Source organism: Dendrobates tinctorius, unplaced genomic scaffold, assembly GCF_039654945.1.
Source record: "Dendrobates tinctorius isolate UK_male_01 unplaced genomic scaffold, ASM3965494v1 ptg000119l, whole genome shotgun sequence".
NCBI lineage: Eukaryota > Metazoa > Chordata > Amphibia > Anura > Dendrobatidae > Dendrobates > Dendrobates tinctorius.
Genome location: NW_027361787.1, coordinates 1447503 through 1459716, shown reverse-complemented (window position 1 = coordinate 1459716; position 12214 = coordinate 1447503). Strand labels below are relative to the sequence as shown.

Genomic DNA, 12214 nt, shown 5'->3' with positions numbered 1-12214 from the left:
CCACACTGTCCCTCAAATATGGGGTATATGTATATACTCTTTCAATAATAAATCTGTAGCTATGACTGTATTGCTCAGTTATTATCCCCCCCTTATTGTTTCCATTGATGGCCTGGCTGTTCCTTGCATGGCAGCCCTTTCCCAGGGAGTGCTGTGCTATTCCTTGTTATTGGATTGTTGATATTGGATATATATAGGCCTTTTTGATGCACTTTTTCATAGGATTTTACCTTGAGACATTCTAATGCGTATCTTTGCCATAAATCATTGATTTCGGATCTATATATAGGCCTCTTGATGCACTTTTTCACAGGATTGCACCTTGAAATACTCTAGTGCGTATGTTGGCCATAAATTATTGTTATAGACATCATTTCATTTTTCCATCAATTAGATCCTGGATGTATTAGAGAGTTTTCTGTCCTGGATCATTCATTATTAAATGGTCATCATTATTATAATGGTGTATATATATATATATATATATATATATGTTTTTGTATTTATGTGCTGTTGTCCTCCTTGTCTGTGTGTCTATGTATGTCCAGTCCGTTTATGTGTCTTTGTCTCCCGGGAGCTGCGCGCACTTTTTCATACATCAATATGAGCTCACTACTGGTTGGCTTAGCGCATGCGCGATTCTAATGCGGCTCAGGCATCTAGGCCTGCGTTCCACTAGACGCAAGCACTGTATGAATGTCAGCGTGAGCCTCCTATAGGCCGGCATGGCGCATGCACGGTTGTAATGCGGCCTAAATGTTTGGGCCCTGCGCTCATGACCGGGACGCCGGTTTTTTTCACTCCCGGTTCATTCTAATGAGAGGATGTCCCCAGCACACCGGAACATCTTTATGGACACCTGCAAGGTATTTAAGCCCTATGGATCATCATCTCCATACTTCCCCTGACGAAACCGTACAGGTTACGGCGATACGCGTGGGGTCATGGTCTAGGGCTTGGCATCCATGGATCTGCATTCTATTTGTGGCATATGATCTCTTCTGGTAATATTATTACTTTTTAGCTCCCCCTCCTTGGCTCTTTTACTGGGCTACTTGCATATTCAAGGTCGGACTCTTGCCTCTTGGTGGCCTGGACTCATTGTAGTCCTGGCTAGATTGTATCAGGGGGCCCTATTGAGTTTAATGGTCTTTATGGCAGTTTTGGTCATGATTCTATATTGGTTGACCACACTATGCTTAGGGTCTTGTAAGTCATCATGAGCCATAGTAGCAGGGAGAGTGTATTATATCACCTTAAATTGGACCTATTTATATATTGTGTATGTCTTTATGCTAACATGTTTTCTGTATTGTAGACATCATGGAAGCCATAGTCTTGTGATTTTACTTATGTTTTAATTTTACATAATTCCGTGTATCAATATAGATTATTTCACTATATTATAATCTATCCCTGGGTCAGTGTGCGCGATCATGCAGTGGTGCTTCTCTCTCTCCCTCCTCTACTTGTTATTTCTACTGCTGCTGTACCTGGCCATATGAATGATTTTGTGATGGTATCAAATAGTTTACTGTGCCCAGAAATCTCCTTGTTTTCCATTTTCACTCTGTGAAATTTAAAAATTTGAGTCTAAAACATTACACCTCGTACACACAGGGCTCCGCTCCGTACACCTCGTACACACGCGGCTCCGCTCCGTACACCTCGTACACACACGGCTCCGCTCCGTACACCTCGTACACACACGGCTCCGCTCCGTACACCTCGTACACACAGGGCTCCGCTCCGTACACCTCGTACACACGCGGCTCGGCTCCGTACACCTCGTACACACGCGGCTCGGCTCCGTACACCTCGTACACACGCGGCTCGGCTCCGTACACCTCGTACACACGCGGCTCGGCTCCGTACACCTCGTACACACGCGGCTCGGCTCCGTACACCTCGTACACACGCGGCTCGGCTCCGTACACCTCGTACACACGCGGCTCGGCTCCGTACACCTCGTACACACGCGGCTCGGCTCCGTACACCTCGTACACACGCGGCTCGGCTCCGTACACCTCGTACACACGCGGCTCGGCTCCGTACACCTCGTACACACGCGGCTCGGCTCCGTACACCTCGTACACACGCGGCTCGGCTCCGTACACCTCGTACACACGCGGCTCGGCTCCGTACACCTCGTACACACGCGGCTCGGCTCCGTACACCTCGTACACACGCGGCTCGGCTCCGTACACCTCGTACACACGCGGCTCGGCTCCGTACACCTCGTACACACGCGGCTCGGCTCCGTACACCTCGTACACACGCGGCTCGGCTCCGTACACCTCGTACACACGCGGCTCGGCTCCGTACACCTCGTACACACAGGGCTCCGCTCCGTACACCTCGTACACACGCGGCTCGGCTCCGTACACCTCGTACACACGCGGCTCGGCTCCGTACACCTCGTACACACGCGGCTCGGCTCCGTACACCTCGTACACACGCGGCTCGGCTCCGTACACCTCGTACACACGCGGCTCGGCTCCGTACACCTCGTACACACGCGGCTCGGCTCCGTACACCTCGTACACACGCGGCTCGGCTCCGTACACCTCGTACACACGCGGCTCGGCTCCGTACACCTCGTACACACAGGGCTCCGCTCCGTACACCTCGTACACACGCGGCTCGGCTCCGTACACCTCGTACACACGCGGCTCGGCTCCGTACACCTCGTACACACGCGGCTCGGCTCCGTACACCTCGTACACACGCGGCTCGGCTCCGTACACCTCGTACACACGCGGCTCGGCTCCGTACACCTCGTACACACGCGGCTCGGCTCCGTACACCTCGTACACACGCGGCTCGGCTCCGTACACCTCGTACACACGCGGCTCGGCTCCGTACACCTCGCACACACGCGGCTCGGCTCCGTACACCTCGCACACACGCGGCTCGGCTCCGTACACCTCGCACACACGCGGCTCGGCTCCGTACACCTCGCACACACGCGGCTCGGCTCCGTACACCTCGCACACACGCGGCTCGGCTCCGTACACCTCGCACACACGCGGCTCGGCTCCGTACACCTCGCACACACGCGGCTCCGCTCCGTACACCTCGCACACACGCGGCTCGGCTCCGTACACCTCGCACACACGCGGCTCGGCTCCGTACACCTCGCACACACGCGGCTCGGCTCCGTACACCTCGCACACACGCGGCTCGGCTCCGTACACCTCGCACACACGCGGCTCGGCTCCGTACACCTCGCACACACGCGGCTCGGCTCCGTACACCTCGCACACACGCGGCTCCTCTCCGTACACCTCGTACACACGCGGCTCTGCTACATCCACCCTGTAAACCCCTCCTGACCCCACACAGAAACTTCCCCTCATCCAGCACCATGACAACCAGCACAGCAGAGTCCTGCACACACTGAGGCCCCTGATCATGTGACCCCTGACTCCTCCCCTCCTGTGACCTCATCACAGGTCCTGTGCACAGAGCAGCCATATATGTGGCGGATGCTCCTGGACCTTCTGCTTTCTGTGCTGGTTCCTCCTGTGAGTCCTATTAACCCTTTCGCTCCCTGTCTTCTCCTTTCTGACAGGACAATCTCTGAATTCGGACAGTGTGACAGGAATTTCAGCAATGTGGAAGGAACAAATGACAATTTTACTGTTTTCCTCACAGAAATGTGACTTTCCCCCCAATGTATCATTGTCCTACAGGTGACAGGAGCGCTGAGGCCGCACAGTGCGCCGTGTCTCCTGAGTGCCGATACCCCACAGGCTCGGGAGGGAAGGGGCGCCATTGTGGCTGGGATAGACGGCGGACGCCGTGTGACGTGTGAAGAGCGCTGACACCAGAACAGCAGAGACCCCACAAGTGGCCCCATGTTACCCCCTCCACCTCTGGGGGGCTCCTCTAGGGGTCAGGGAGGATTATTAACCCTCAGGGGGCACAGAATTGTGTAACATTGAGCGGAGGAATGAAATGTTCCCACTAAAATGTCGCTCCGTCCCCAAGTCTGTAATTATCACACGGGAGAAGAGGAGAAAACAGAAACCACTTGTTCCACAATTTCCCCTGAGCGCCGATACCCCATAAGGGGCCGGACACTCCTCAGGAGGGAAGGAGCGCCGTCTGACAGGGCCGAGTCTGCTCTTATGGTGTTAGGGGGTCACATTATCAGAGCCCCCAATAAGAGGCGCCATGTTACACCCGCCACCTCTCAATTACTCATCTGTGTCCCAGAATTTTATACCATTGGGCGATGAGGAAAAAATAATTACATTTTACCACAAAAATAAGTTTTCTCCCCAGAGCAGCCATAGAAGCTGTCAGTGCTGAGAGAGACTGGATTGTTGCAGCTGCCTGAAGAAGGAGCCGCTGTGCTCTGCAAGCTGCAAACATACTATTATCTGGTTATAAAGGCGTCACTCCGAGAATAGTTATATCATCATTGGGCAGAAAAGTCTTCACATCGATCTTGTAATATAGGAAAGCCTAAGGCCAGAAATAAACCCCATAAATCACTGTACATGGAGACTTTGGGATCAGATCATTTCTGTCCGTTGTGTTTGTGGAAACTAAAAATCTTTTCTAAAAGCCTCAAACTTCTGTGTGTGACTCAGAGCTGAGATCTAACGTGAGAGAAGATTCCAGTGCGGGGAAGACGGGAAACCTTCATATAGACGGCCGGTGGGGATGGAGTCAGTGACCGACTCTGGCCACATCTGTCTCTAGAGCCACAGTAGAAGATGAAGATGTCGTCCTCATCATGAAGGAGTTATTTCTCATGTCGCGTGTAATGAATATCTCCTGCAGTATTGCTAATGCCGATTCCAGTGTCGGTAATGAGACGAGAATTAGCGTTATGGAAGATGAGTCTATGAGGAACGTGTTCAGCTGCCGACTCCGAGGAGGAAACTGCTTGTTGTCTGTGGCCTAAATATATAGGTTTTATTAGTAGATGTCAGGGAAGAAAACTAAACCCTGTAAGATAATAAATCTCCTCCTATGTTTCCCTTATTATCTCCAGTAATTGTATTATTACACAGGATTCTTATGATGTTACATCGGATCTTCTTCTCATTCAGGTCTCTACAATATGGGATCCTCTCAGTGAAGATCTTCTACAGAAGAGAATTTTCCTGATTTCCCCATCAAGGATGGATATGGACAGAGACAAGATGGCGGAGAGGATATTACACCTCACCCTAGAGATCCTCTTCCGTCTCACTGGAGAGGTGAGAGATTCTGATGACGTCACATTACATCATTCTTATCTGTGGGAATAACAGATGGACAGAACTGGAGAGGACTCTGGAAATGTCTGGAGTGAGATTTATTAATGTGTCTCTCCATAACCAGGATTACACAGTGGTGAAGAAGACCTCTAGTGATCGTTGTCAGGACCCTGTGTCTGAGGGATGGGTAAGACCCCTGAGCCCAATCACGGGGCCTCCACCTCACCCCCTGATCCATGAGGACATCAATGACCAGAAGATCCTAGACCTCATCTACAAGATGATTGAGCTGCTGACTGGAGAGGTGACACTGCTGGGAATGCTGGGACATTATACAGTAACACTATGAAGGGATCGGGGGATGACGGTATCATTGTATGTGTCAGGTTCCTATAAGGTGTCAGGATGTCGCTGTCTATTTCTCCATGGAGGAGTGGGAGTATTTAGAAGGACACAGAGATCTGTACAAGGACGTCATAATGGAGGTTCCTCAGCCCCTCACATCTCCAGGTAATAGACAGGACTAAATACACACGGCCTATAATTATCTGTATGTAGAGAATGAATTCAGTCCCTGTATGTGTTTCCTCCAGATCTATCCAGTAAGAGGACAACACCAGAGAGATGTCGCCGTCCTCTTCTTCCACAGGACTGTAACCAAGAAGATCCCAGTGTTCCTCAGGATCATCAGGTAGATGGAGAGAAGGTGTCAGGAGATCTCCCCTATGATGTGTAGAGTGCTGTGACGGTCTTGTGCTCAGTCTTGTTTTATGTCACCATCCTGTTAGCTCTTCTCTAATCTTGCTCTCGCTTGTCAATGTTTTTTTTTAAATGTTGTGCCCAGAACTGGACACAGTGTTCCAGAAGAGATCTGACCAAGAAGGAGTAGAGGAGAATAATTATTTGACGTGATGTAGACTCTATACTTCTCTTAATACATCACAGACCTTGTGTTGGCAGCGGATTACTCACAATTCTCCCCAAGCGTGTGACAACAGAACTTGTTTTTTTAGGAACAATATATGATAAGCTTAATAGATCAGGAATAAATCATTTGAGTGTCTCTCTCTGTGCAGCATCTACAGCAGGCTGCTTCTCTCTTACACAGACACAGCAGGAAAACAGGAAATACAGTCACATGCTCTCCCTGTGTGAGCCTCTGTGAGTTTTTTTTTTGAACTTTATAAACAGCATACAAATCTAGCAACTAAACACTCATTGACAGGAATGGAGTTGTTGCACTAAACCTATTCCAACAACTTGTATAATGAGAACGATGGATATGGCAGGATTAAAGCTGATCATTGATGGGACTTCTCCATCAGTCTGTGACTTTTACAATATTTGTTTCAGGGTGAAGATCTGACCCATATTATTACTACAGAGACATATGTGAGAGATGATGAGTCGTGTAAAGAGGAGATTCCCACATATGACTACCCAGGTGAGTAGTAACCACTGAATGCAGAGAAGTCACAGATTCCTCTCAGTCACCGGCTGTGGCTGCTTTATCGGTGGTGTAGTCCGGCCGTATTACCATGATCACCATTTTGCCTCCAGACCACAACATTCTCCTCCACCCAAAACTGTTCAAATGACTTTGGGCATTGAAAGCCCTTTTCTATAGAACTTACGACCTGGAGGATCCACCTACCCCCCTGGGATTAGAAGATGTTGACGGTTCCCTGCCCAGATCTGTAAACTATAAAGCCAAATGACAGCGTACGTAGAATGTGCTGACAAGTTATAAAATCACTTGAAGAAAAATATTATGCTGGGCCTGTAAGAGAAAGTGGAGGGTAATGATGCTGTTGGCTTCCTAGATCCCTGAGATCTAATTTCAGGGCTGAAATATCATCTCCCGATATCTTGATACCGAGATCTCCATCTGCGCTTGTGCCGCCCCCCCAGCAGCCATGTTCACAGAGTCCACCACACAGGAGGAAACCATGGACATGCGGGGGGTTCTGGCCTTTCACGAAATGTCGGCAGAGTCCCCCCGCAGCAGCGGACTCCCCGGGCAGCAGCACCAGGCACCCCAGCAGCACCAAACAATCGCAGCGGTGCACTGCACATCGGACCCACCCTCATCCCACCCTGCCGCTTGCAGCATCACCCCACCTTTGCCTCCTCCAGCAGCGACTCTGGGACCCCGCTTCACCACAGCAATAAGACGCATGGATTATAAGAAACACCACCATTTTATTAAAAAAAAAAATTCCTATTTTTCTCCTCAAAATTTGGGGAGCGTCTTATAATCCCAAAAATACGGTAACATGTTTTTTTATTCTAGTTCTTTTTGTACAGGTTCATTTTGTATGGTAGTCTGATGATGGTGGGATCGGCCTGCCTCACTTATCTGAGTCTGCAACTACCTGGTAGCCTTTAAAATAAGGTCTCCATTACCTCTGCCAGATGCCTGAGATCTAAATATAAGACACATCAGCTCTGCACTATTATAAAAAGTTCTCTATGAATGTTTAATCTTTCTTCTTGAAACTCATCTGACAGAAAATATTGGCCCTTACGATAGTTTAGATTGCCAAGAGCCACCGTGCCCCAAACTATAATTACCCAGAGAGTTTTCACCAGGATAATAGGAAACAAATGGACCTTACAAATTATTCTCCAATGTCTCTTGAATCCAATAATCCCCTATATATGGTTGTACACTACTTTCTGGGCACATGGTAGGGTAAGAAAGGAAGGAGCGCCATTTAGCTTTTCGCACACAGATCTTGATGGAATAGTTTACACACACGATGTATTGGGAGCACTGTTAGTGATCACCTGTCATATGAAAAGATGGCCACCACGAGAAGGCTTGGCTCTATCTACTCTATTTTCCAGATCCCAGTGATTGCCTTGCTCATCATCCCTTAACCCCTCTTCATGGATCTGGAATTACACAGAGACCCCTAGGCTTGGGCCATGGTGTTACCTGCTATTCTGTGGGGTGAGATGGCAAGAAGAATAGTCAGGTAGTTGGTCATAACCAGGAGGGCAGAGAAAGTACAAAATCAGAAGACACAAGTGTAGTCAGTAAGCGGGGCTGGGATTACACCAGGAAACAAATACACCAGCTGAGCACAGAGGACTGAACCAGAGGAGAACAAGGCTGTATCTGGCAGATTCCGGGAATAGGCTTCAAGCTTTAGTAGGGTTTGGTGCTTTCTAATTGGCTTAAGCAGGTAGCAGATTGCTACCAGATTGCTGGACAGCACACAAACCCATACTGCCAGGCTGGATGAAACTACTGGTCTCAGGCACCCTAATCTTAGTGGCTGGACAGAGCCAGCGCCACCCAGAGCTTCTGGTTTCGACGTCTCTTCTATTACCAGCAACGCCTGCACAATAAATAAGGCGCTGCTTGGTGATGGAATCAAACATCGCAGGAGCAGATTCCAGTGGAGAGGGGACACACCATCTGCAGATGCCCTAATATAACACAATTACAGGAAACTAAAGCAGTAGAAATCCCCATAAAGTGACTCCATTATGGAAATTATAACCCTCAGTGAATTATTCTATGGGAGTAGTGACACTTTACGGAAATTAGCTCGCACTGGATGTTGCAACATGAAAATTGCACATTTGCCATTTTATTATCCAACACATAATGCCCAGATTGTGCTCCAGGAAACACACACCGTAAATTAAGTGGGTTCTTCTCACTATAGTAATGCCAAATATATGGATGCTAAATATGGTTTGGGCGCACTACAAGGCTCAGAAGAGAGTGGATATTTGACTTTGGGAGAGCGGATATTGCTGGATTGGTTTATGGAAGCCATGTTGCTTTTCAAGAGCTTTTGAGCCACAAATATTGTGGAAACCTTTTGGTTTTCCTCTGACAGATGATGGACCTTAGTGGTGTCTTGTGTTTCCGTGAGATGAGTAGAAGTTTTATTGGTATAATTTTGACCTATATAACATTGTTGGCTTTTTATTCCATGTTTGGGAAGCAGAATGAACAAACCATTGAACACCATGATGCACTGGTTCATGCTATGAGGTTTTCGATTAGACTGTGAACTGTCGTTGTCTTGGAGAATAATTCAATATTTTTAAAAAGCTTGTATTTTTTTATGGACAGCTTAAGTAGAAATGTCCAAAAGTATAAAATTTGAAGATATTTTATTCAAAATTATTAATTGGTTTTATTTTTAGCAGATGACTGCACCAGGAGATCAGAGGGAACGCTGACATCTTCAATTTTTAAATATAATGATCTTGAGATCTCACAGAATCCAATTGAAGTGAATGACATTACTCCAGATATACCATCATCCCTTCACAGCAAAGATCTGTCATCTGATCCTATGAAACAGGTCCCATCTTTTGGCTCATTACCAACTACTAAGGAAAATCAAAGTCACAATATAAGCAGTAAAAAACTAATTGATTCTAAAGGAAAGGAGCCATTTTCATATTCAGAACATGGAAATAGTTTTCTTGAAAAGACTTTTCTTAAACATGAAAAAATTCACATAACAGAGAATAGATTTTCCTGTTCAGATTGTGGGAAATGTTTTACTCAGAATTCAGATCTTGTTACACATGGGAGAATTCACACAGGGGAGAAGCCATATTCATGTTCAGAATGTGGGAAATGTTTTAGCCAGAAATCAGATTTGGTTAGGCACCACAGAACTCACACAGGGGAGAAGCCTTTTTCCTGTTCAAAATGTGGGAAATGTTTTACGCAGAATTCAGATCTTGTTACACATGAGAGAATTCATACAGGAATGAAGCCATATTCATGTTCAGAATGTGGGAAATGTTTTAGGCAGAAATCAGATTTGGTTAGGCACCACAGAACTCACACAGGGGAGAAGCCTTTTTCCTGTTCAGAATGTGGGAAATGTTTTAGCAATAAATCAGATTGTGTTAATCACCAGAGAACTCACACAGGGGAGAAGCCATTTTCCTGTTCAGAATGTGGGAAATGTTTTAGCAATAAATCAGATTGTGTTAATCACCAGAGAACTCACACGGGGGAGAAGCCTTTCTCCTGTTCAGAATGTGGGAAATGTTTTCGCAATAAATCAGATTGTGTTAAGCACCAAAGAACTCACACAGGGGAGAAACGTTTTTCATGTTCAGAATGTGGGAAATGTTTTAACCAGAATTGTCATCTTGTTAATCACAAGAGAACTCACACAGGGGAGAAGCCTTTTCCCTGTTCAGAATGTGGGAAATGTTTTAACCAGAAATCAGATTTGGTTAATCACCATAGAACTCATACAGAGGAGAAGCCTTTTTGCTGTTCAGAATGTGGGAAATGTTTTAACTGGAAATCAGATTTGGTTAATCACCATAGAACTCACACAGGGGAGAAGCCTTTTTCCTGCTCAGAATGTGGGAAATGTTTTAACTGTAAATCATATTTGTTTAAGCACCAAAGAACTCACACAGGGGAGAAGCCTTTTTCCTGTTCAGAATGTGGGAAATGTTTTGTGAAGAAATCATCTCTTCTTAGTCACCAAAAAACTCACACAGGGGAGAATCCTGTATCATATTCTTAATGTGGGAAATGTTTTCTACCGAAATCAACTCTTAATAAATATCAGGGAAGTCATATGGGGAGAAGCTTTTTTCATGTTCAAAATGTTGGAAATATTTTAACTCAAAATTGTATCTTCTTAAAGGTGTTGACCACTACTAGGACAACCCCTTGTCATTCCTCATGTTTGGCCATGTTACAATAAAAACACTCATTGTACGAGAATGATCAGTACTAAATATATTGGACAGCCATGTCAGACTGAGCTGCCATCTTGGAAAAACTTTCGCTAACTAACTTTGCAGCTAATGAGATGACCTTATGGGAGCTCTAGCCAGAATGGAGACATAAAATGACATCAGAGCCATTAGCAGGTATGGTTGGCATACACAAGGGTTAATAGGGGTAGCTGCAGGGCATTGTGAGAGTAAATAATGGTGTCATATGGTAGTAAGTAGTGTCTGTGATGAGGACAATACAGTAGTCAATATGTGAAGAGTTATGTGAGTAATGACATTAGATAAAAGGGACATGGGGATTTATGGACTGTAATGGAGTTTGGTGAAATACTCCTAAATATTGTCATTTTGTATTATCACTTTCTTTAGTATTCTAGAATATGTCTTCCCTGCATTATGAGGTTATCATGTATACACCTTTTACCACTATATGTAGCTCGTTTGTCTAACCATATATATATATATATATATATAAAAAGCCCAAACGAGGTCCGCCATATATTCAGAAGTAGAAATCAACAACATGGCCTACAAACGTTACTCCCATAAACAACATTTCAGTATGAAATATATCTGTATTACAGCAAAACACATAAAAAAATGTAAAAAGAAGAGATTATGCATAGAAAAATCATCAGGTATGTATATAAAACGTATCTAAATCTGTCCCAAAATATAGTTTAGAAAAATCCTTTACATATATATAATTGTAAATGGAAAGCCCATATGGAAGAAGTATAACAATTACAGTGCCTCGCGAAAGTATTCGGCCCCCTGGAACTTTTCAACCTTTTCCCACATATCATGCATCAAACATAAAGATACCAAATGTAAATTTTTGGTGAAGAATCAACAAGTGGGACATAGTTGTGAAGTCGACCGAAATTTATTTGGCCCATTTACTTTCAGTGCAGCAAACTCACTTCAGAAGTTCATTGTGCATCTCAGAATGATCCAAAATTGTCCTAAATGACTAATGATGATAAATATAATCCACCTGTGTGTAATCAATTCTCTGCATAAATGCACCAGCTCTGTGATAGTCTCAGGGTTCTGTTTGAAGCACAGAGAGCATCATGAAGACCATGGAACACAACAGGCAGGTCCGTGATACAGTTGTGGAGAAGATTAAAGCTGGATTTGGATACAAAATGATTTCCAAAACTGTAAACATCCCAAGGAGCACTGTGTAAGCGATCATATTGAAATGGAAGGTGTATCATACCACTGCAAATCTACCAAGACCCGGCGGT

The 12214-nt window shown here is 45.8% G+C and overlaps 2 protein-coding genes across 3 annotated transcripts; both read left to right on the top strand.

The window, feature by feature from the left end:
- Nucleotides 1-292: 292 nt before the first annotated feature.
- LOC141101538 (gastrula zinc finger protein XlCGF66.1-like) lies at nucleotides 293-5743 on the top strand. Its single transcript, XM_073590663.1, has 4 exons — nucleotides 293-463; nucleotides 5067-5216; nucleotides 5341-5520; nucleotides 5603-5743. Exons 1-4 carry the CDS (start codon nucleotides 443-445, stop codon nucleotides 5741-5743), a joined length of 492 nt encoding a protein of 163 aa, XP_073446764.1. The 5' UTR covers nucleotides 293-442.
- Nucleotides 5744-5809: 66 nt separating this feature from the next.
- LOC141101505 (uncharacterized) lies at nucleotides 5810-10947 on the top strand. 2 transcript variants are annotated; one of them, XM_073590633.1, is made up of 3 exons: nucleotides 5810-5907; nucleotides 6570-6660; nucleotides 9390-10947. In XM_073590633.1, the coding sequence occupies exon 3, from the start codon at nucleotides 9539-9541 to the stop codon at nucleotides 10742-10744; it is 1206 nt and encodes a 401-aa protein (XP_073446734.1). In that variant the 5' UTR covers nucleotides 5810-5907; nucleotides 6570-6660; nucleotides 9390-9538; the 3' UTR covers nucleotides 10745-10947. The 2 variants fall into 2 exon arrangements, with proteins under 2 accessions (XP_073446734.1, XP_073446736.1); XM_073590635.1 differs by having other exon boundaries at nucleotides 9387-10947.
- The last annotated feature ends 1267 nt before the right edge of the window (nucleotides 10948-12214 follow it).